This window comes from Abrus precatorius, unplaced genomic scaffold, assembly GCF_003935025.1.
Source record: "Abrus precatorius isolate BTA unplaced genomic scaffold, Abrus_2018 Scaffold7, whole genome shotgun sequence".
Classification (NCBI taxonomy): Eukaryota; Viridiplantae; Streptophyta; class Magnoliopsida; order Fabales; family Fabaceae; genus Abrus; species Abrus precatorius.
This window is the reverse complement of record NW_020874417.1, coordinates 28,721,645-28,747,806: the sequence shown is the minus strand read 5'-3', so window position 1 is coordinate 28,747,806 and position 26,162 is coordinate 28,721,645. Positions and strand designations below refer to the sequence as shown.

Sequence of the window (26,162 nt, the reverse complement as noted above, 5' to 3'; positions counted from 1 at the left end):
TTTTTTTTACAAAATTAATAAATTTAATTTTTTTATCTCAACAGCATTTTTTTTAATATTAATTCAAATTTTTTAACTGCTTCCCTTTTAGGTGTGCAAGTGGACAAAAATTTGCATTGAATTTTTAAGATACGAGAATAAATAAAATCAATGCTAATAAACGTTGTGTAATCGTCACGTTATATAACTTTCAAATTTAAATTGAATGTTTGTTTATCGTGTATAAAATAAATTTAATATTTTATTATATTTGAATATTTATATACAGCTTTGACTTGTAGGTTAGTTCAAAAAATTTATACTTTTTAAATTTGAGAGTTTAAATTAAAAGATAAGTGACTCATTTAATAATAAGTGTGTGCATGCATTTTAATACAATTTTGAGTTTGCAATATATATATATATATATATATATATATATAATAAAAAGGCATGCATATTGTCAAATAAACATTGTAGTAAGAGAGTACTTTTAAACATAATTCTATGATATCTTAAAAATGAAAAAGGCATCATATATCTTTTAAATGTGAAATAATCATCATTGTTAATGCTACATTAAATATGCATAATAGATGAAGGTAGTTATTAGTTTATCTTTAAAAGACATAAATGTCTTTAATTTTCAAGACATCAAAGCAATCATGAATATAAATATATCTATCTTAATAATATGTTTAAGAAGGGTACAAGATGTTTTAAAATTTATGGTTACTTTGAGCAAGTATTTTTTTTTAATTCACCACAAGAGTAGTTTTTTTGTTTGGACTAAAACTATAAATCTGGGCCTTGTAGATAACTAGGCTAGGATGGGCTTAAGATTAAAAAAATCTCTTAGGAAATTGTGTTGAATTAAAGTAAAGAAAATAACAAAATATAATAAATAGTTACAAGAGATTTGCATGTATTTTTTTTATAAGAAAGTTAATTAGTTGAAGTTTAAATTTATTACTTATTAAATATAGATTTTTAATTTATTTCACTTATTAGTCCTTTGAGTTTAAACTAAACATTTTTAGAGTTAAAAAAAAAGATAGTAAACATGACATTATTTTTTTTCTTAAAGTGAAATGATTAATTATAGAGAAACTCAAGAGTACAAGTTAAATTGAAACAATTTATGTGAACTAATCTATATGTTGTATAAAAAAAAATTGTCATCCTAATAAAGGTACTAATATTTTTTTTACCAAATTAATAAATTTAATAATTTTTATCTCAATGTTATTTTTTTAATATTGATTCAAATTTTTTAATCGCATCCCTTTTTTTATGTGAAAGTGGACAAACATTTGCATTGAATTTTTAAGATACAACAATAAATAAAATCAATACTAATAAACGTTGTGATGGAAGAAAAATATTTAATATAATAAATATTGTGTAATGGTCACATCATGTAACGTTCAGACTTAATTTGAATGTTTGTTTATTTATATATAATGAATTATATATTCAAATATTTATATGCAACTTTGACTTGTAGGTTAGTTAAAAAAAATTATACTTTTTAAATTTGAGAGTTTAAAATAAAAAAATAAGTAACTCATTTAATGATAAGTCTATGCAAGAAGAATCTAGGGCGAATGATTTCAATCCTTACTAAATTAACAGCTCATAGGTTCTTTATATTTTTCTTTTTTTTACCTTACATGACTCTTAGGAAAAGACTGTTAATATTATATAACCATTAGGTGTTAATATCTTTAATATGAGTGATTGACAATCATAGAGAAATTAAATTAAAATTACTCTAAAAGAAAATAAAAAATTGTAAAGATGAAATCATACGCCTTAAGTTCTTCTTGATTAGTTTTTGTCAGAGATTGTGCCATTTTTAATTCTATTTTAATCACTTTTACATTTGAATTCTTGTTTTATTTAATTTAATATTCTTTAAGTTTAAACAATTAAATTAAGAAATTCTTAGTAATTGAAAACAATTCTTGTGAGACAATAATTTGTGAACTTATTTTTAGAATCTTTTATTACTTTTTGACAGGTACACTTACCCATAAACAAGTTTTGATGTTCTTATTGGGGGATTATTTTTCTAATATTAAGAAAATCTGATATTTAATTAATTTGAATAATTCCTGTTTTGCTTTAATTTTTTTTTGTTTATTTATAATTTTTTACTTTATTTATTTTGTTTTATCTATTTTAAATTTTATAAAAAAAAATTTAGTGTATGCTTACTCATTTTAAGTCTTTTACAACTTGTTCGTTTGATCTAGAAATTGAAAAAATTGTGTGAAGACAAAGGAAAGAGTTGAGAAAAAAATGGCAGAGGGAAGAAAATCAATTCAAAACTATATCACAACCATTGCTGGATGAATGCTTAATGAAGACCCCAACCTCTTTTTGACAAAATTCCTCTGGCTCACAAATACTATAAATAACAAAGTCACTACTGATACTATTAGGTTTCGCCTTTTTCCATTCTTTGTTACCAAAAAGTGAATGCATAGTTTACCATGCTCTCAACAGGTTCCACCACAACATGGGGGGATTTGACCAACAATTTTTGGAAAAATATTTTCCATCATCTAGATCTGCTAAGCTTATGATTGAAATTTTTAGTTTTCAATAGTATGAGTCAGAATTCCTATTTAAAGCATGAGAAAAATTTGGAGAGCTTTTGAGGAGCTACCGTGATAATGATTTTCCTATGTGGAGACCAATGCAAATTTTCTACAGAGTATTATCAATCTTCAATAGAACCACAATTAATGTAGTAGCTGGAGAAGCCTTCATGAGAAGAGACTAAGATAAAAGGTATAAATTGGTAAATGAGATGGTATTTGCTAGTTTTCAATGACACACAATTGATCCTTTCATAAGCAAGAGGAGGAAGAGTATTCCAGTATATTTAGCAGAAGCCAATAATCCTCTCACAACTTAGCCAGAGGCTAGGCTCTGACCAAGCAAGTTGAGTCAAGGCCATGGTAAATTACTAAAAACTTGTTTTCAAGAAAAAATTATTTTCAAGTGGTCTAATAAATGAATAATAAATATGATTGTCAAATTTTAAAATTATATATAATGGTAACTTAATTAGAATACACTGAATGTGAAAAAAGCAACAAGTTATATTAATATTCACTAATACTTTTACATGTTTTTTATTTTTAAATAAAAAATATTAAGGAAATGATAAATAAATCCACAAAGAATTAGACAATTTTTGAAAGATAATTTTTAAGGTGCTTTGTAAATAAAAAGGATAGACTATGTTCCTCCTGGAACAATTATTACCATTAATTTTAAATTAATAGATAATGAAGTTAGTTGTTTATTTGAAAAATACATAAATAGCCTTTAATTTTTAAAATATTAGCAAAATTACAATTGTTAATTTAGAAAAGATATACAATGATCTCTCAAATTTACAACTAATGAAATAAATACCTTTTTGAAGTACAATTTTAATTTTGTAACTGAGTTCCTTCTATCTGCGCTACCAAACAACAAAAATAAATTCAATTTCTAAGATGTGACACTAAACAAAATAAAAGCTAATAAACGTTGCAATGGTAGAAAATATTTAATTTATTGCATGGAGGTGGAGTAACATATTTAAAAATAAATTAAAAGAAATTTTTAAAAAAAGAATTATACTTTTTAAAAAAAAGTAAAAACTGAAGAGAAGATATTCAATTTAAGTAAAGAAAATCTCTAAATTTAATAAATAGTTATAAGAGATTTACATTAATTTTTTCTTAAAAAGAAAGTTAATTAGTTGAAGTTTAAATTTATGACTTATTAAACATAAAATTTTATTTTACTTCACTTATTAATCCTTTTAGTTTAAACTAAAAATTTTTAGAGTTGAAAAAAATGGTAAACAGAAATTTTTTTTTTCTTTGAAGTGAAATGATTAATGGGAAAAAAACTCAAAATTATAAGTTAAGCTGAAACAATATATGTAAATTGATTTACATGTTTAATGAAAAAATGTGTCATCCTAACTAAGGTGCTAATATTTTTTTTATAAAATTAATAAATTTAAGTTTTTTTTTATCTCAACAACATTTTTTTAATATTGATTCAAACTTTTTAAGTGCATGCTATGTGTGCAAGTCGACAAAAATTTGTATTGAATTTTTAAGATACGACAATAAATAAAATCAACGCTAATAAGCGTTGTGATGGAAGAAAAATATTTAATATAATACATATTGTGTAATCGTCACAACATGTAGCTTTCAAATTTAAATTGAATATTTGTTTATCGTGTATAAAATAAATTTAATATTTTAATATATTTAAATATTTATATGCAGCTTTGACTTTTAGGTTAGTTTAAAAAATTTATACTTTTTAAATTTAAGAGTTTAAATTAAAAAATAAGTAACTCATTTAATGATAAGTGCGTGCATGCGTTTCAATACAACTTTAAGTTTGCAATATATACATGTAAAAAAAAAAAAGCATGCAAATTGTCAAATAAACATTGTGAGTAAAGAAAAATGTTTAGTATAATACATATAACATGATCTGTACATGTAAAATAGATTTAATGTTTCTATCAATTCAAATATTTATATGCATAATTTGTCTTAATTTACAACAAAAATGTTAACAATAAAATATTTTTTAAGGTGAGAGTCTAACTAAAAATAAAAATAAGTGACTCATTTGATAATTAATATGTTTGAAATATACATACATACATTTATATGAGACAGAAAGAGAAAGATTAAAGAAAAGGAGGAAAGAAGGGAGTGTTGCAATGAAAAAAAAATTAATATGATACATATCATGTGCTTTTCATATATAACTTTTAAATTTAATGTGAATTTTTTTTTTGTTATATATGAAATAGATTTGATGTTTTTGTGTCAATATTATATTTTATTATGTAAAAATTAATATTTACATAATGTTCCATCAAGTCTCTTTCATGTAACACCTTGAATTTTGTAACAATAATATTTTGATTTATTAATGTAAGCGTATGTGAATTGTTCTATGTTTGTGTGTTTGAGATATATGATGATGTGGATATATATATTTGACTGTGTGATGATGCGAATACATGTGTAGGAATATAGGTGAATTGATTCAGAATGTTTGACTGGTAGTTGAGTTAGAATGATTTAGAGAATAGACTAAGTATGTACTGCAGGGGCATTCTCGCTATAGCAAAAGGATTCTCGCTGTAGCAAGAAGGCCCTAGACGAGTTGGGTGATTCTGTTGCGTTCTCATTGTAGCGAGAAGGTGACAGAAGAGAGTGCATTTCTAAATACAGTCTTGCTGTATCGAAAGAGTCTCGCTACAGCGAGATTCTGCAAAAATCAAATTGTAGTTTCCTCTGATATTTTTGTTGTAGTGAGAGAGAGTGTCGCTACAGTGAGGTTCAGAGACGGATGTTTCGCTGTAGCGAGAATATCACGACCAAAAAAGTATTTGAGAGGTTTAGGGTTGAGAAATTCATTTCCTACTTCTCTCTTTGAAATTTCTTCAATTCTCTCAACCTTCAGCCTTTTTTCACCAATTAAATTGTCTCCAAATTCGTTTGTGAGCGAGATTAAAGGTTGAGATTGTATTTGAAGTGTTTGGAGGTAAGTTTTATGGGCTAGGGTTTCATTCCTTCATCCTTTTCTTTGTTTTCTTGAGTTATCATAAATATTTCCCTTGTTTTAGGGATGAAGTACCGTGTGGGGAATATTTTCTGCTATTATTTCGTGTTAAGTCTTCATTTTGAGGTAAGAAAAACTCTACCCTATCTCATTGTACTTAGAAATTGATTATTGTGTTATGTATTGCAAGGTAATTAGGGTAAAGCATAAAAATATGTGTATTTGATAAGAATGGATTGATTATGATTGAATTGAGATGGAAACTATATTTGGAATGCAATGTGAATGATATTGAACATAGTATGTGTGATGTAGTAGTTTGATTGCGATGGAGTTTTGATGAGAATTTGATGTTTAAGAGTAATGTGATTGAATGTGGACATATGTGCCATGTGTGAAATTGAATATCATGATGTGATTGAGAATGTGGTTGAAATGCTTAGACTTGCCATTGATTGATATTAGATATTATAAAATGGGTGAGAATGTGTGTGAATGGCATGCTGAGTGTGATTGTGTTTTAAATGTTAGAAAATTATGAATGGTTCAGCGATACACTGGAAGTGGGGAAGATGGGACAGTAAAAATACCTTGGGAAAGAGAGGGTGGTAGTGACACTAACAGTGAGCGTGGGTGCATCACAAGCCACACACTCTTCTCCTGACTCAGCCTTTGACTAACACTTTGCTTGGAGGCTCAGTACCACACACGTTGTATCTGTGAAGTGCGAGCTATCCGGCGACAATCCATTGTGTGAATTGAGTAAGTCCCTGAAGTTGAGGGCATCAAGAATTTGTGATTAGAGTGAGCGTGGTTGACATGTAGTGAGCGCACATGTGTGTAGATTATTTGATAGTGTAGTGAGCACACCTATGTGTAAATGAGAATGAAATGTTGAAATTATTGCTTTGTGCCTGTTTGATGCACACTTGAGTTATATTAGTAAATGTGTGAAATGGGTAAGGTGAGTCTATTTGTTTGTGTATGATAGTGTAAAGTACTCACTCTTACGTTTATTTTTCAGGTAACTAAGACGATCAGTACCAGACTTAGTGAATGGAATGGATTAAACTGTTATAGGACTTAAGAAATTGATTTTTGAAATTTGATGTATTTAATTTGGTCATGTAGCACTTATTTGATGCAAACTTGTAACCTTCCCTTATTTTTGAAATACCTTATTGAACTATGTATTGGGAACTAATTATATGTAATTTATGTACTCCTATTTGTTGCAAAAATTTATTTATTTAGAAATTTTAAATTAAAGTGTTACATCTCATACCTTCCTCCAATACCCAAAACTCAAACCTAGTCCCTTTCAACATTATTCCTGACATTCTATAGTGCCCTAGGATAGGTGAGAGTACGTCAAGTTTGCTATAATATTAGCATTCTTTGCTCTTAAAGTGAGTGAAAGTGAGTCGATTCCATTATTGCATTCAGACGAATTGGGCATTCTAGAGCAATTTCGCTTAAGCGAGACCAGTCTCGCTCTAGCAAGATAAGATAAGACCACCTCAACTGTCCCCTCGCTTAGGTGAGAAGGGATCTCGCTCAAGTAAGAAGTCATAGGAAAAACAAAAAACTCTCTAGACCTGTTCTCGCCCAGACAAGAATACTTCTCACTCGAGCGAGAGTTGTCTCGCCTAGGCAAGAGCAATACTCGCTCAAGTGAGAGTCGGCTCACTCAAGCAAGAGCGTCCAGACTTGCAGGGATATTTCAAGAACTCTGGTGCAGAAAACATTCATATTTCTCACCAGACATCTTTCCACTCTCGTTTTCTCTCTATTCTCTCACCTTATCTCCTTAGAGAAAACCTTCTCAAAGCTGAACTCCTTCCTGATCCAAGTGTAAACATTTATCTCGTTCAAATCTAGGTAAGTTTTTGGGGTTCAGTTCTTCGTCATCACTCCTTATTCGTTGATTTCTTTTCTCAAGGGTTTTTATTTTGTAATAGTAAGGAGATTTGAGTTCTTTGGTGGTGTTTTTCTCTTTAAAACTCATGAGGAGTGAGATCTAAGAAAACTTAGTTCCATGTAAAGGTAACTTACCTAGATGGATATTATTATGCACTCAGATAATATAAATTTTCATCTAGCTAAGAATGGAGTAAAGTATGACTAAACCTTAGGGTAGAACCCAGAGTATGTATGGCTGAAAGAATTTTCTATTGTTTTGGTCAATAGTATGAAGTTGGTTGTGTCTAGAAGGAATGTTTGCAATGTTGTAATTTAATGCGCAGAAAATGTTATATATATACCTGTGTTGCATTATGCTAATTTTATTATTCTAAAGTCAAGTTACATGTTTAGATGGTTAGACATATAATGGTAGGAAAATGCTGAATTGTGCTATGTCTAGATTCAGATATCGAGATGGGTCACTCCCAGATTGAAAAATTGTAAGTTTCTTATAGATTACTTAAATCGTGAAACTAATTAGAACTGAGCTGTTTTATTTGCATTAGATGGGCTAAACATGCTGCATTGATTAGCTAAGAATTATTGACATATATATTAAGTTGTATAAACAATTATATTATATTTTGCATTTTATGATTATTTGCTGCGTAAGCTCACTCTTACATTTTGTTTGTGTTGGCATGTGTGTTGCGTTGACCGTACTGTAGTATGTAAGCAGAAGTGACATGTGGAGCACCTACTTCCCATGCGATAGAGTCTGACTGAGAAATGGTCTGAGTCAAAGATTTTTGAAATCTATAACTTTACTTTTGTTAGTCTAGGTCTTAGTTGTGAATCTAGACTATTTGGCTACAGATTTGATTATGAAATGTAAATTTTGATTATAAATTGTATTTTGAGTTTCATATAAAGTGACTCTTATTTAAATACTGTCATAGAATAATTATATATGTATATATTCATTATTTTATGAAGAAGCCCTTAATCCTTATTTTATTATTGAAATGTTGAGCATATATTTTTTTATTAATCAACATGAGTTAAATCTTGATTCTTTTAAAATGATTAAAATTCATATAGATTTTAATTGGATAGTATGTCACAGATCTTTCTAAAAAGGGGTTGTGACAAACTATAATTTGCAGTTGCAAGTGGTTTTAAGGTTTCATTGTTAAAAATGATTGCTGTTAGGATATCCTAATTTTTGCATATATCATTTTCTAGAAACATGAACATCGAACATGTTGAAAGAATGGTGTGACAATATCTAAAAATAAAATTTTGTTTAAGAAAGGTGAAAAGTGAACATGTTGAAGGGAACACCAACCACTAGACAATGTAGATTACTTGATAGTTTAAAAAAATTTGACTCGAATTGGATTACTAGATAGTTTAAAAATTTTGACTCGAAGGTGAAACAGTTGACTCATAGTGGGAAGGAAAATAATGAAAATGTTGAGTTAGCTATTGCTAAATTGAAAGCCAAGGCAAAGGAGGCAAGAAGAACAAAATTTATTGGGATAGATGATTTAGGATATGTTTTGTGAAAAAAAAAAAATTCAAAGGAAAGAAATCTAAATTGAAGCAAGGAAAAGTCCAAGAGTTTGTGTCTCCTTTGAGTTATACTAAGAAAAAGGTTAAAGTGAAAGTAACATTGGATGATGATGTTGAGACATTAGATAATTGTCAAAAGAAGAAAAAGATAATGTTGGTGAAAGTGATTTCAAAGGGCTCATTGATATAAGAGTTAGCTTTTCAACTTTTCCATTTTAGGTCTGGCAAGAGGATGTGCAATGTAGTAAATTTAGCCATACAACTAGTTCCAACATTGCTTAGGACAATTATCCAATGATTTGATTTGACAACTCCAAGGCTCATAACTTGTAATTGGAACAAGGTTGAAGAAGATATTTTGAAATAATTATTAATATTTTTTAAAATAATATAAATGATTGTTAGGGACATTTTGGTAAATATTAATATGTAAATAATAAAATATAAAAAATAACTATGACATTGTACTGATGAACAAAATTTTTGTTATCCAATTCATCACTTAATAAAATACAATTAATGGCAGAGATTAAATTATTATATTTTGAAAATATGAGGAACTAAATTCTAACAACTTTTTTCAAAATGACATATCAAAATGTGCTATTTATATAGAGAGCAAAAAAATATAATTTGTGATCATCACATCATGAAAATTTTAGATTTAATTTGAATGTTTGCTTGTCGTATATAAAATAAATTTAATGTTTCAATATATTCAAATATTTATATGCAACTTTGACTTGTAGGTTAGTTCAAAAAATTTGTACTTTTTAAATTTGTGAATTTAAATTAAAAGATAAGTGACTCATTTAATGATAAGCATGTGAGTTTATTTTAATACAAGTTTGAGTTAGCAATATTTACATGTTGTGAATATTCAATTTTATTTGGATCCCATCTAAATAATTTAAAAAAAAAAAAAATATCAAATTCTATAGGAAGTTAGGAATTATGAATTTAAAATTTAGAAAATAAAAATTAGATTCTATAGGATTTAAAATTTTAAATTTCTATAAGAGGTTAGGATTTTAAAATAGATAGATATTTTTTATTGTCAAATAACTAGGTTAGTGGAGGAAAAATCAATTGGAAATGGTAGACTTTTAGGAGAGTTGATTAATGGTACTCAAAAAATGACGAAGTAGGAACCTTTTATTTTTTAAAATATAAAATAATAAAATGGAATCTAGGATTTTGAAAAGTAGTTATAATTAGGAAGCCTAAAAAAAAGGACATCTTTTTTTAGAGCATGAAAAACAAAAGAGAAAAGGGAAACAAAAATGGGAGAGTTTGGAAAACAAAGAGTGAAAAAGAGAGAGAGAGATAATTTAAGAGAGAGAGCATGAGAAACAAAAAGAGAGAGGATTAGAAAAAATCAAAGCTTTGAGAATACTTGAAACAAAAGAAAAAAGAGAAGAGTATTGGAAGCATGAAGAAACTTTGAAAAAATTCATTAATCTTGAAGTACATATTTTCAAAGAACATCAAAGAAAAGGCAACACGATTCAAATCTTAAAAAAGCTAACAAAACGTGATTCAAAATTTTCTTCTTTTTCTAAAAAATAAAAATTAAATTATTACCTTTTATTTAATTAAAAATAAAAAATGACAAAATAATTTTTAAATTCATTCCCCTTATAGAAAAATAAATAAATAATAACAATTATTGTACATAGTTTATTTCTTTATATCTTCTTTCTAAAATTGTATTCCTTTATTATAAAAATAAAAAAATAATATTTTACAAATTATATCTTCTTATTGCAAACGTAAAAAATGAAGCTATAATTCTAAATAAATAAAAAATAGGAATTATTTTCTCTTAGAATGAAATAAATACTTATAAAGTTAAAATAATTTTATAAAATTAATTAAAATGTAACCACTTTTTTAACGGATGTCGTATGGTACTAATGCCTTCTTTATGCATAAACAACTTTCGAATCTTAATCTGGTTTTGAAGATTATTTTCTTAATTAAAGTTTTTTTAAAGTTTTCTTTGATAAATTTTGGTGGCAACTTCCTGTCATTAGTCTTTCTTAAATTGATTGCAACCTTTTTCTAGAGTCTTCTCTTTCTCTACACGATTGCGGTCCTGTCGTGACTCCAGTTATGACAAATGTAAAGAAAAATGTATGCAAATTGTCAAATAAATATTGTAAGAGAAGTGAAAAGGAATATGGTTAAAGAATATTTATAAAGTGATTTTTTTAAGACTTAATTATGTCTATAGTCCCTATAAAAGTGATATTATTTTATATAAGTCTTTAAAAAATTGTTTGGAATTATGACTATAGTCCCTATAAAAGTGATATTATTTTATATAAGTCTTTAAAAAATTGTTTGGGTTTAATTTGTGACATTTTTAAAATGTAAAAATTTAGTCTTTGTTGTCAACTGTACTTTATTAAGTAATGAGCTGAATAACAGAAATTTAATTCATCATTATTTTTAATATTTTATTATGTAAAAATTAATATTCACAAAATGGTCCCTTAAGTCTCTCTCTCATACCTTCCTCTAACACCCAAAATTCAAAGCTAATCCCCTTCACTCAATTACTCTTATTCCTAACATGCTATGGTGCCTAGGATAGGTGGAAGTAGGTCGAGTTTGCTACTATATTAGCATTCTTTGCCCCTAGAGTGACTAGGAGTGAGTTAATTCCATTCTTGCATTCAGATGATTTTGATATTTTTCAGCCTATAAAAGGGAAGAAATTTAAAATGAGAATAAAGAAAAGAATTGATATAAGAAAAAATATGTGGAGTACAAATTTTCTATGATCATCACAATGAGTTGTTTGGTTGCTAACACTAATAGAGGTTTAAAGCTATTCATGTTTCCATTGATAAACTTTGATCATAAGAACCACAATTTACAATTGTAGGTGTTATTATTAAGATATTATTATTAAAAATAATTGTTGTTGGGATATCCTTATTTTTGCATCTATCATTTTTTGAAAACATAAACATCAAACATGTTGAAGGAAATGGATGAGAGGTCTGGTTTGATGACTTTAAGACTTACAAATTGTTATTAGAAAGAGGTTGAATAATATATTTTGAAATAATGTTAATATTTTAAAATGATATAAATATTTTTTGACATATTTTGTAAAAAATAATATGTAAATAATAAAATATAAAAAATAATTATTACATTACAGTGATGAGTTAAATTTCTATTATCTAACTTATTATTTAACAAAGTATAATTAATAATAGAGAATAAATTCTTATATTTTAAAAATATAAAGGACTAAATCTTAATAATTTTTTTTAAAGACTTATACCAAAATATACTACTTCTATAAAGACTAAAAAGATAATCAAGCTTTATTTTAATTTTATCAATTATCATATTATCATTATTGAGCTTGCAGTTAGAAAGTACTTTAAATAATTTCTTTAATATTTTGTGTCTTTTAAATGTGCAATAATTATCATTATTAATGCTACATTAAATATGTATAATAAATAGTGGTAATTATTAATTTATTTTTAAAAGATATAAATATACTAAAATTTTAAGACATCAAAACAATTATCACTGTAAATATATCTATTTTAGCAGTATATTTAAGAAGAGTATAATCAAATTTATGGTCACCCGAGCAAGAAATATTTTTAATCCACCCCAAGAGTGGTTATTTTGTTTGGACTAAAACTGTAAAGCTGGGCCTGGTAGATAACTGGGCTAGGATGGGGTTGAGATTGAGAAAGAGCAGAAACATTTACGGTTATCATTTCGGTGCTCCCACTCTGATGTGATGGCTTTATGCAGAATAGCTTGCTCTTCTGCTTCTGCTTCTGTTTGCGCCACTACTTTTCGTTTTCGGAAATACCCTTCCAAATACCAGAAATTCTCCTTCGCAACGATGGATGCTCCTCCAGAAGGTTATCGGAGGAACGTTGGTATCTGTCTAATGAATAATGAGAAAAAGGTTTTGCAATTGCAATCTCTCTCTCTTATGCCTTTATTCACCCAATCAATGCTTAATCATTTTTATTTTGCAGATTTTCGCGGCTTCCAGGCTCGATATACCCAATGCTTGGCAAATGCCCCAGGTACCGTTTCTTTTCTCTCTGTTAAACTACTATTTTAACTTAATTTCACAAAATAATAATAATAATAACAAATTTTCTAGCATACCTCAAATGACGCATAATTTTAATAAAATTATAACATGCATTGGATACTGTGATATTTTGTAATTTTCAAAAGCTTGATATGTATAGGTTCTTACTGGGCACACGTTAAAAAAAATCATAATAATAATAATAATTATTATTATTATTTTTACATCTTTATCTGATAACTTATAGAACAAGTGGTATTTCCTCAAAAATAATCCGTTCCAAACATGAATGTCTGGTTTAACGTACTTATTTTTGGTAGCTTATGAAGAAAAGGGTAAAAGACTTGGAATGGTGTACTGTAAGTATGTAAGTATTCATCTTAATGTGGCACATTTTAGGGGGGTATTGATGAAGGTGAGGATCCAAGAAATGCAACTATCAGGGAATTAAGAGAAGAGACGGGAGTTAATTCGGCCGAAGTGATTGCAGAGGTGCAAATTATAAATTTCTTTACTTGCTAGCACCCTACTACCTGGCTGTTGTCATAATTTGCAAGTGCCAAATCATTTTTCATACTGGTTGAAATATTTCTGTTAGTTAAACTGCTACATCTCGCCTTGCTTTTAGAATACCCATATCAGCTTTGTACAAGGATACGCGCACTTTGTTCTGTTGCTGCATCCATATTTATTTTTATTGATTAGATTTAGAGGCTTTGGAACGAGTGAACTGGGAAGGCCTTTTGATGGTTTTTTTTTTTGCATATATTAACCTTTGCTAGAATTGCTTAGGTGTGATACTTGAATCTTAAAACAGCGATATTTTAGAGTTTTTTTTCCTGACAGCCAAAGACTAAGGTTTTAGATAGCTCACAGTTGATTTCTGGTGGAGGGTAACGAAAGGAATTTTGATAAGTTGGTACCTTTTTAATTTTGTAAAAGTATGTATTTATTCTTGAGGCAGCAAGTTGAAAGAAATCTGAAACTCACAACTGTGAACGGTAGTACAAGGAATAATATAAAGATAAGATAGAGAAACTAGCTTACCTGCCTCAATCTAGCGTAATAATCAAAGTTGAAAAACACTTTACCTTCGAATATTCTTGAGTTCTCATAGAGATATGTCTAGATATCTAAGTTTCCTTGTAATATCAGGTGCTTCCTGCCTAGATTAAGTCTTTCGAGTTTCGATATGGAACCTACTAAACCATTTTCACAGACAAACTCAACCTTAAAGCTTAAACTAGGCCTATGAATGGTTTATATCTCTAGCTCCCCACTTCACATAGAAACACTTGGGACTTGATAGGCAAAATACAGTTTAAGTTCTAAGAATGAGAACAGCAAGGATCAAACCCGACTGCTAGATCATACACACTGAGATACCATGTCAATGATCACATTGATCTTCTGTTTATCAGCAACATCGAATTGGTCCAATGATAATTAATGGCATCAGTTATGTTGTTCATCGAACAATTTGATGTTACACATATCCTTTGAGAACTGATTTGATGTATTGGTAAAAGGGGGACCAATGTGATGTTGCATACACCTTTGGAGGACCAACATGGATAATATTACAAAAACTTCATTAATTGGTGAGGCCTATGAATGTTTTATAACTCCCATTATCATTAAAAATGCTTCCATTGAAAGGAGTTTGCAGCTGTTCATTAAACCCTCAGGTTCAATGGCCTTTGAGGTGTGTCAAAGAAAATAATCAGCTCCTTCCTCATGCTGCTAGGTATGCTAGAGTTACATCCAAATCTAATCATTGTTTTTGATCTATCTATGTCAATTAACTGATTCACTGACATTATTAGTTTTCATCTAGCACAAAATCCTAATAAAGCAACCTTTTTTTCTTGCTGTAATGATAAATGTTCATCTTGGTGGCTTTCTATTGTAGGTACCTTATTGGTTAACTTATGACTTCCCACCAAAAGTCAGGGAGAAACTAAATATTCAGTGGGGAACTGATTGGAAGGGTCAGGCGCAGAAATGGTAAACATTTGGATATGGTCTGTCTGGATGGAATAAAACTCATAAGAACGGTGCACAACCAAATTATATAATGTTTAACTACCTAGAACCAATCAAATAACAATTTGTTGGCATTACATTTTTTTGACCGAATGGTTTTGTTTTCCCCTCCTTTTCATGAGTAGGCTTTAAAGTCATGCCTATATTTGTCCTTACAATAACTAAACTTTATCTCACCGGGTGAGGTTGGTTATATGAATTACATGACGTTAAAACTAAAATTTCAGGAATATTATTAATAAAAAAATTTCTTTTAATAATTTCCTCTAAGGTTTTTTTGAGTTTTCATTTATCCTTTTCTTCTAGACTAAAATTCATGACATCAACTCGTCTCACTAGTGCTTCAAAAGGTTTTCTTTACAAGTGACCAAATCACTTAAGACAATTTTCACTTTTCAATCATCTTTACCACTATAGGTGTTACTCTAATATCATCACGTCTATTATTATTTTTTATCTTGTTCTTACTCATGAGAATTATTTACCTTTACATAAATGCCTATATCTGTCGTTGTGTGCGAAAATTTGGGTGAGTGCAGGGGTGAAGGTATTGGAATTGGAAGGCATACTAGAAGGGATATTTTGTTTTGGCTTTGCTAAACGGTGTTTTCGAATCTTCATATCCACAGGTTTCTTTTAAAGTTCACCGGGCAAGATCAAGAAATCAATCTTTTGGGTGATGGTACTGAGAAAGCTGAGTTTGGGGAATGGTCGTGGATATCACCGGAACAAATGATTGAGCTTGTGAGTATACGGGATGATGATAACTTTTTTCATACTTGTCCAAAGCCAATGGTATGACTTGGTTTATCTTGTCATGTAGGCAGTGGATTTCAAGAAGCCTGTCTACAAGGAAGTCCTTGGTGTGTTTGCTCCATATCTCCAATAATCTTATCTGTTATGGCTTCCACGTGACAGGTGCCTTGGATAATTCTGTGGGCTGCTTTAAAAATAATGTGCCTAGACATTATTCTCTCTGTCTCCTCTTTGCCATAGCCATAGGACAGGCGAAGAGGGCTATTTATTATGTGTCTATGCATCTGTCCACTTTTGTTGTCATGATAAAATATGACACGTAACACGTCATTGTTATCAAGAAGGGTATGAGAATGAATTTTGTGATTACTTACCAACCTACGAATCCCATGTCCCTTTGGGTACACAGTAAAAACCGATTTTTGTTAAAATTAAAACTTATGGGAAGTTCTATTTTGTATACAGATATATATGTCTTGGGAGAAATTTATTATGGCGGCGCTGAACAATTTTCATGTGTTTTCAATCGAAGACAGCCACAAATCTAAGCCATGTTTGGAATAAATTATTTTAAACAAAAATAAAATAAAATAAAACTCTCTTATGAAACTAAAAGAGATAAGGGATTTTTTTTATAAAAAAAGTTAAACTTTCACTGGATTGATTGGAGTTACGCATTTTGTAACTCCATTGCTTCAATCAAAGCTACTTCTGGAATTTGTCACCAAGTATTGAGATCTCTCAGCTTTGCATCGCTCCACTAAATAGGTTATTGTAGTCAAAAGATGATTTATGAATGGATTGGATCAAGATTTTGCAGCAAAAGTGTTGCAAAATGCACTTCCAAAGGTATAAGCAGCAGAATTTAAATATATAAAATAACTTACAAAAACTACATTTATAACGTTTTGCCTTTTACTGCAGTGTATATTTAATATTCACCGAAGGTGAGATGTCAAACCCAATTGTTCTTTTGAATCCAATTATTTGCTTTAAACTAGTTACAAGTGGTTTTCTTTCAACTTTAGGCTCTCCAAGCATTGCACTATCTTCTTTTTCACCAAGAATAACGACATCCACGTACGTTTTGTAAAAGAAAAAAGGAATATACACTCAATCTCTCCATACATAAGTAAACGTAGGCACAACTCAAGAATACAGGAGTGTTCTTCGCTGAAACACAAAAAACTCTTAAAATCATCATTATTCATTCTTGAACCTCTTAAAAGCATTTAGGCATAATATTTAAGAATCATTCAGCAAATCACAAGCTCCAAGGCAGAGAACGCATTTGAGTCGTAAGTCCTGTTTATCACAAATGCTAGACATGAAAATTCGGTTATGCTTTATACAAGCGTGCATGCAATGGATGACTTGTTCAGTACCTACCAAGTAAGGATAATCTATGAATATAAACAATTGGAACTTATCAATAAGGTTTGAGAACATACTACGTGGACTTTCAGTTCAAAAATGAAGCAAATATCAAAGGATATTTCTACAATTGCGTATTACGAAAGAATAAAATCTATATCCCATATAAAATATGTATTAAGTTAACAATAAGCAATTGAAACACCCTTGCAATGGGGAAAGCGAATAACAGATCAACTTTTGAGAGCCATTAACAACAGTCGAGTAGCTAATTGACACAAGTACAAATCATCAAAAGGGCAATTCAATTTTCACCACTTGCTTTTCTGTAAATTATTATTAACAGTCGGAACAGGAAAAAGTAGCTCTTAGTAAGACTTGTTAGTCAACTATAGTTAATTAGTTATGATTTACGAGTATATAAATAGTTGTTAAATTAGTCCTTGATTAGTTCCTGTACTTAATGCACTTGTGGCATTAATAAAATTGAATGAATGTAAACTGGTCCTGGGTGAGAAATTTTGTAAGATAAATTAATTCGTTCTAGGATTAAAGATATTTTAAACTTTATATAATGAGTTATGATGTTGCAGGTATGTTACATACTTGGAGAGTGCATGGAGGTTTGTTGAATTCAACTGACAAAATAGTATTGAACCATAATTATTTGGGAGAAGTGAGAAATCTAGATACTTTGAAACACCCCTGCATATCTATGGGCACCAAACATATAACTATGACTCAATCAGAATTTTGCAAGTTCAAAACAAGCACAATAAGAACATACAAGATCTTCAGGGATGCAATCTTTGATTGACTGTGAAGGCATGACTTAAGAATCCATCTTAATGTCCTGTACCAGAACAAACAGTCAACTGGTTACAACATTATATGAACACATTCGAAAAATAATGTCCTAATAACATCTTGGAGGATACTGTTCCAAGTTTGCAATTCAATCTATATCAACCGAGATACTTCACCTTCACAATTGCTTGATTAAAATCAAATGAATACATATTCAAATCACAAAAACTGCAGACTCGGATTAAATTGCAACATTTCTAATTCCAAAGAATTGTTCCTGCTTTTTAGACTAAAAATAGGTGCATTTCCTTAAAATCTTCGACCAATTTCAACACTTAAGACTGGAAAAACAATGACAATGGTTTATGTATCGATGCACTGGGTAGATGATGGGTTGCTGGATAACTGTGTCACCTTTGCACAAGAAAGGAATTATATGTTTTTGTCAAGTTGATAAAAAAAGAGGAAGCATGAAAGATGCCGTGCATCTTGTCAAAACCCCTTTTAAACAGTCAGATATTGTTCCAAAGTGATGGAGACTTAGCATGAGAAACAGTTCTGTGTTCTTCCATGAATGCATATGCCTTTCAAAGAAAATTCTAGAAAGAAAAAGAATTAACTAATGAAGAAATTACTTTCCAGTGGTTAAGTTGCTGAGCCCCAATCAATTTCTGAGAAGTCTACAATCTGTCCACTTAGAACCTAAATCTCCTTGTGAGTGTGAATCACAAAACAGGTTTAGAGCATAACAGCTGAGTAGCAATAGAACCAGAAACTTTTTCAGTCTTATCGCTCTAGTATGTTTTGTATGTGGTCCATGACAATGTCTGCCACAATCTCAGGTGAGAACCGTCTGATCATGTCCTCTCTTGCCTGTCTGCCTTTGTCTGTAGCCTCAGTGAGATCATTCATCACCTGCCTTAGAAGAACCTGAAGTTTATACTCAGAAGGTTCAGCCCAAAGATGTCCCTTGAATGGACCTTCCATTACTTCAATCATTCTATCCGCAGGTAGTGGATAGCTATTAGCCTCTGTCAAATATTCAGTTGGCCCAGACCAATTTGTGGCAATCACTGGCAATGCCATTGACATGGCCTCCACCAGTGGTCTCCCCCATCCTTCTCCTCTGGATGGAAGAACAAAAGCATCAGCTGCCCTGTAAACTCTTGGCAAGTCACTTTGTGGTATGTGTGTATCAATAACATACACCGGAGCCCAGCCACTACCTGGTTCTACAACATCAGAATTCTCCACAAAATCCAGTATTTTGTTCCCAAAATCTCTGTCACTATGATAAGGATTTGTTAACAAGTACAAAGCAACTCTATCATCCTTTGAGAATTCCTTCAAGTATGATTTCAACAACACATCCCACCCTTTCCTATACTCCCACTTGAAGATACTTAAAAACACAAAACTCTTCCTCACACCAGAACCTAAAACCAGTTTTGCTCTAGAAGCAAGATCCAATGGCTTGTACCTGGCAGGATCAAAGAACTTCACATCAACAGGTTGAACAATCTTCACCACCTTGGAAGGATCAACCCCACTTTCCACAAATGTAGACTTATGAAACTCTGTAGGAACCCAAACATAATCCATTTTATTACATCTCTTTACATGTTCATCATTCACTCTATCAGACTCAAACATAGTCCTCCCAATCACAGACTTAAAATCATTGTAAAATGATGGAGGGCATGCAAGGGTTTGAAACAATGGCGGGTACCAAGCACCAGGTTCACTATGGCAAACCACAATAGTCTCATTCATTCTACACTCAGTTTGGTACAACTGAATGGCCAAGTTCTTCATATCCTGTGGCAAACCCTCCCAAAATTCCAAAGATTCTAGATCACCATGGTGCTCAATTGCCAACCTAAATGGTAAAGATTGCATTTTTCTACGTTTATCAAGTGCCAAAATATAGGACCAACCTTCTGAGCTATACCCTCCTCCTGAAAGGAAAGGAGCCATCCAAAGCACACAATGGGAGGGGATAGAAAGTGGTTTTGGGGGTGAAAAGAGAGACCCAATTGCATGAAAAAGGGTTGGTGATGTGAGGGAGTGTTTCAAGTAATGAACTTTGTAGTAGTTTGTTCTTGTGAAACCCCACGAGATTGCTATAAGAAGAACCAAAAAGGATAGTGAGTGAAATGTAAATTTTCTGAATTTTGATTTGAAGGGGTGAGTTGTTGGATTGGGAAGAATATGTTGTTGGTGGTTTGATTCAGAGGAATTCATGACAACATGTATGGGTGACGGAGATCACACTATTGTTGTAGAGCGAGAAAATCAGAGAAATCCAATGACACCACATCCAGAGGGGAGGAGGAGAGCGATACATCTGCTGGGAGACCCTATGGAATACTTTTTGGGGGAAAAAATGGTACTTTTAGGCTCAACCAATGAACCATTTGAAATATAATTTTTTATTTTTGGTAATGAAGTTTTAGTTCTTAAAAAATTTATTATTTCATTTATTTTTATACACTAATTTTTCAAAATACAATTTTCTTTATTAAATGGCCTTTTTTTAGTTATTATAAAATCTTTTATTTGATCTCTAAATAGTATGAGTCTCTCGTTTGATCTTCATAAATATTATTGATTTTTATTTTGATCTTTTTAAAATAAAGTATTAAATGAAAATTTTATTTTTTATAGAAATAAAATAAAAAATAAATGAAAATGACCATTTGCAATAAAAAAAAACTTACGGAAGGCTCGTTTAAAAAGAATTGAAATAAACTACTAAATAAACAATTATACATTTTTCAGAGAAGCCTCAATTAAGTCTTTTTACTAATATAATCTTTTTCTTTTCTTTTTTTCTGAAATGTAGTATTTCACTTGCAACTTAGATTTTAATTTAAAGTTAATTACTGTTAAAACTGTAGTATTCCTCTTCTACCTTGTACAGATTATGTTAAAATCTGAACACCAACATACAAGTAACACGTATGTGTACAAACTCAATGTTAGAAAATTCAATTCTTTTTTTTTTTTTATCAAATGTATTATGCCATTAAAGTATCCATAACCCACTCTTATATCATCTTTTCCTATTTCCTATATGCAAATAAGTGCATGATAATAGAACATAACCTTTGTACACTAAAACCGAAACCAGAAGAGGCAAAACAGAAAACATTGTCATGATTATACAATACATAAACATGCCTTAAGAAAACTAGTACATCTTTCTTGTGTGGGAAGGATTTGCATCTACAAATGTTTGACAACATCTCTCATCGTGGGTCTGTTGCATGGATCCTTTTCTGTACATCTCAAAGCCACCAAAAGCACCTTGGTAACTTGTTTCATCACATTACAGTCTGAAATTTCATGAGCAAGCTCTGAATCAACAATTTCATCAACAACTCCTGTTTCCTCCCATACAGATCTTATCCAATTAACTATATCCGTTCCTTCCATAAATGATGGATCCAATGCTTTCTTTCTTGATATCAGCTCCAACAAAACTACCCCATAACTGTATACATCAGACTCCTTACGCTTTGTTGTTGTATAAGCACTCTCTGTCACATACCAATATTTAAACATGTTAATCAAGATAAGAATTAGCAGGATTTGGAAAAAAAAGATGCAGTTATGTAAGAAAAAAAAGGGTGAAGTTATCATAGTAGAAGAGTTGAAGAACGAAGAATTACCTGGTGCAATATAACCAATTGTACCAATGACATATATTGACTGTTTTGATGTAGAAGGCTGATCCAAAAGCTTGGCAACACCAAAGTCTGCAATGTGAGGCTCCATCTCAGAATCTAGAAGTATATTGCTTGTCTTGATGTCTCTATGCACTATAACAGGATCACAATCATAATGAAGATAAGCCAATCCATGAGCAATTCCAACAGCTATCTTATTCCTGACATGCCATTCCAAAGATTGTGGTGGATTCTTCTCATGCAAAGCATCATGAAGGCTCCCATTTGGCATGTATCTGTAAGCAATTAGACCATAGTTTTCTCTCAACCAGCACCCTTCCATTTTGACCAAATTTCTATGCCTTATCTTCCCAAGGGTTTGAATTTCTGTGATCATACCTGGGCTTTTCCCCTCATTTTGAGAAACTACAAGCTTCTTTACAGCCAAAATTTTGTCTGGACTTATTGCTGCTTTGTAAACAACTCCTTGAGCTCCTCTGCCAACAATATACTTATCATTTAGGTTTTCTGTAGCTTTCATCACTTTATTGAGAAGTGCTGAAGAATCATCTTCCTCCTTGATTATGGCTTCCTGCTTAATATTTCTGATAAAGAATATGTAAACTAGTCCCAGCAGCAGAACAACAAATATTGAGGATCCAAGTGCTATCATCACAATTGCAACTTTACTGAGGCTTTTTGAATTTGTTTCACATGGCCTTAAATAGCTGCTTTGAGTGAAATTCAACCCATTTAATAATGAAAAATTGACACATAGGCCAGGATCGCCCAAAAATGATACCGAAGAATTTGGTAACTTCATCAGCTGTTGTGGCACAGGACCTTCGAAAGAATTGTATGAGATGTTGAATTCAGATAATGAACTGAGCTCATCAAGAACTTGAATACTTCCTGTTAAATTGTTCCAAGATAGATCCAGTGTTTGCAGATTCTTCAGGTTTCCAATCTCTCTAGGAAGCTCACCTATCATCCCATTAGCACTTAGATTTAACCCATATAACAAATTCAGCAATTTTCCAACTGATGTAGGAATATTTCCTCCAAACATATTTCCACCAAGTTGTAACTCATTCAGCTTTTCAAATTCAGGCAAGAAATCTGGGATACCCCCACTAAAATTATTCTCTGAGAGAATTAAAGTTGTTAATGCTATCCAGCTCTGAAAACTTGATGGAAATGAACCATTTAAGAAATTGAATCCCACATCAAACTTGATCAGTTTGGTACATTTGGACAGCTGATTTGGCAAAGGACCTTCCAAGTTATTGTGAGAAAGATCCAAAGACTGGAGATGCACAAGGTTTCCCAACTCCGAGGGTACAAGACCTGTCAAGCTGTTCATGGACAGATCTAAAAGAGAGAGATTTGTGCAGTTTCTCAAACTTGATGGAATTGCTCCACTGATATTGTTGTTGCTGATGCTCATGTAATAGGCATTTGGATTAGTTTCAAAATCAGGAAGAGGCCCAGTAAAATTATTTTCTTCAAGTCTCACCCTTGAAAGAGTTGTGCACCTTCCTACATCAGCAGGTATGCTACCATTAAATTGATTGCCACCCATATTCAGCTTGTCTAATTGCTTTCCAAAACAAAGATTCGGTGGGAGGGTACCGGTGAAATTATTGTACATGAAGTCTAACATCACCAAACTGCTATTGATTCCTAGACTCTGAGGTATGACTCCAGAGAATTGGTTGCTGAACAAAGAGATATTCTTGAGATGTTTGAGTTCTGTCATCATTATAGGTAGCTCTCCTGAAAGGCTATTATTGTACACTAGGATATGTTCAAGGCTTTGAATTTTCCATATGCCCAGTGGAATTTCCCCTGTCAAAAAGTTTTCATACAATCTAAGATCACGTAGAGTACTCAAGTTTCCCAATTCACTAGGAATTTCTCCCTCAAGTTCATTGGAATACAAATGTAACTCTTCCAGTGATTTGCAATTGCCAATCTGTGGAGGTATGTTCCCAGAAAATAGGTTCACTGGAATTATTAGAATGGAAAGCTTGTGCAATAGGCCCAAGGTTGATGGTATACTGCCAACTAAGTTGTTCCCTGCAGCATAAAACTCTATTAGACTACTACAATTCCCCAAGCTTGATGGTATACCCCCACTAAAATGATTGTAAGAAAGACTCAAATAAGATAACTTTTTGCAATTTCCAGATCCCAACTGAATAGTGCCTCCAAGATTATTATAACTCAGGTATAAATCATGGAGATTTTTGAGATTATTTAGACTCTCAGGAATAACTCCCTCCAATTGATTCCTTTCCAAATACAGATTCTCTAATTTACTACAATTTCCAATGGATGTGGGAATTGTCCCTGACAGCTGATTATTATGAAGATCAAGTGTGACCAGCTCAGTGATATTCCCAACACTTGGGGAAATGGAACCAGTTAAACTATTGTTGTTAAGATACACTTCTTCTAGGTGAGTAATTTCAAACAAGGATGCAGGAATATCCCCGTTAAGAAGATTAGAAGAAATGTCCAAGTACTTCAAATTTTGCAAGTTTTTGAAGCTTTCAGGTATTTCTCCACTAAAGTTGTTCGCAGAAAGAATCAATTTCTCAAGCATGCTACAATTACCTAATTGTGGGGGAACTTTTCCATAGAGATCATTACCTGACAAGTCTAAGGTTTGCAAGTGAATCAAATGTCCAATTTCGGGTCCTAATTGACCAAAAATAGAATAACTACTAAGGTTTAGAGAAATTACATTGTCGACTTGATCACAATGCACTCCAACCCATGAGCATGGAGTGGAATCAGAGGCCTTCCAGGTGGAGTTTATGCCACCAGGCACAACATTCCAGTGCCTCAAGAGGGAGAACAAAATCAACCCTTCTGAGCTCAAGGCATAAGCAGCATATATCAACGTAGAAAAGCATAGAAGCAGCAAGAGATACCTCATAGGAAGAAAAGGAACCACAACGACAAATATGATGCTAAGGTGGCAAAGCTTTTAAGAGCAAAAACTAAAAAACACACACTTCCTTGCAGTTTGCAAGAATACCAGAGTAAGGTGCTGTTTTTGGGCTCTAGACTTTGCTATATATGGAGGAGTTGAAATTGCATGCAAACATTTCACTACACAAACAAAGAAGAGACAAGAGAGTGAGTGCAAATGAAGTTGTGCCATGCAATTGTAACACTGCTTGTAGCTCTACATTTTTGACTTTTTTTCAAGTTTAGTAGAATCTGTGTGTATTGGTCCTATTTGCCCACTTGGCCTGCCCACTTGCCCATTTTTAAGAAATAAACTATTTTTATTCAATAATTAAATTATTAATAATAATATTTAAATAAACAATTAAATATTTTACAATGACAATAAATACTTAAAAAGACAGCACCCTGCACCCACATGCGAAAACACAAATATCATAGAAGCACTTACAACTTGCCTTTAATAATCATTCATATTGCCAAAATACATATGTAGCCCTTTAACCAAAAATTAATAGTAATAACAATAATTAAATGTTTAAATTTATTGACCAATTAAGCTTTTCTTCTGGAAAAAATATAGATTTTAATCTCGGAGTCTGAAGGGAAAAGAATGACAAAGGAGAAAGGTTCAAAATATCAATAATTTATATCACTAAATAGGAATTTTTTAAATATTTAATATATATATATATATATATATATATATATATATATATAGAGAGAGAGAGAGAGAGAGAGAGAGAGAGAGTACTAATGATAAATGATGAATAAAGAAGATGTAGACATGTAACTAAGAGGTCTTTGGCAATTTTGAAGTCAATAAAGATTGCGATGAATTAGCCGTTGGAGGAAAGTCCACAAATATTATTCTTAAGGAGGTGAACTAAATATCTTTTTTACAAAATAAAAATATATTGTTATAATTTAATATTTTAAAGTTATTTTTTATATTTAGGTTGAAATGTTTTTTTATTTTAATAATGGAAAATTTATGAAAATAAAAAAATTCAATAGTTGAGTTAGAAAATAATCTATGTTTTTATATAATAAAAAGACACACATATATATACTCTTTTTCGTAAAAAAAAAATATAGATAAAGCATGAGAATATTACTTTTAAAAAAATAAAATTAAGCTGACAATTATGTTGTTCAAAAAGTTGACAATATTGAATTTAGGTTTTTCGTGTATTTTAAGAATTTTAGCTAGTTATTGACCAAAAAATGCGGCTAGTGGAAAAGGTGCTCTCTTATGTTAACTTTGACTTTCTAGTTACATGTTAAGTAAACATTTAAAGTAACTAAGGCTAGAAGTACATTGTTTATAATATATTATTTATTATTAGTTAAAAATTATTAAAATTATGTGAATT

The 26,162-nt window shown here is 30.8% G+C and overlaps 3 protein-coding genes across 3 annotated transcripts; 1 reads left to right on the top strand and 2 right to left on the bottom strand.

The window, feature by feature from the left end:
* The first annotated feature begins 12,831 nt into the window (after window positions 1-12,831).
* LOC113872986 (nudix hydrolase 26, chloroplastic) lies at window positions 12,832-16,319 on the top strand. The gene is made up of 6 exons (XM_027510910.1): window positions 12,832-13,018; window positions 13,092-13,142; window positions 13,553-13,645; window positions 15,066-15,160; window positions 15,829-15,943; window positions 16,023-16,319. The coding sequence occupies exons 1-6, from the start codon at window positions 12,845-12,847 to the stop codon at window positions 16,086-16,088; spliced, it is 594 nt and encodes a 197-aa protein (XP_027366711.1). The 5' UTR covers window positions 12,832-12,844; the 3' UTR covers window positions 16,089-16,319.
* A 546-nt stretch (window positions 16,320-16,865) lies between these two features.
* Window positions 16,866-20,494, bottom strand: LOC113873215. The gene has a single exon (XM_027511253.1). The coding sequence runs from the start codon at window positions 20,378-20,380 to the stop codon at window positions 18,923-18,925; it is 1,458 nt and encodes a 485-aa protein (XP_027367054.1). The 5' UTR covers window positions 20,381-20,494; the 3' UTR covers window positions 16,866-18,922.
* A 527-nt stretch (window positions 20,495-21,021) lies between these two features.
* LOC113873086 (receptor-like protein kinase) lies at window positions 21,022-24,864 on the bottom strand. Its single transcript, XM_027511061.1, has 2 exons — window positions 21,811-24,864; window positions 21,022-21,678 (listed from the first exon to the last, which is right to left on the bottom strand). Exons 1-2 carry the CDS (start codon window positions 24,749-24,751, stop codon window positions 21,365-21,367), a joined length of 3,255 nt encoding a protein of 1,084 aa, XP_027366862.1. The 5' UTR covers window positions 24,752-24,864; the 3' UTR covers window positions 21,022-21,364.
* Window positions 24,865-26,162: the final 1,298 nt, after the last annotated feature.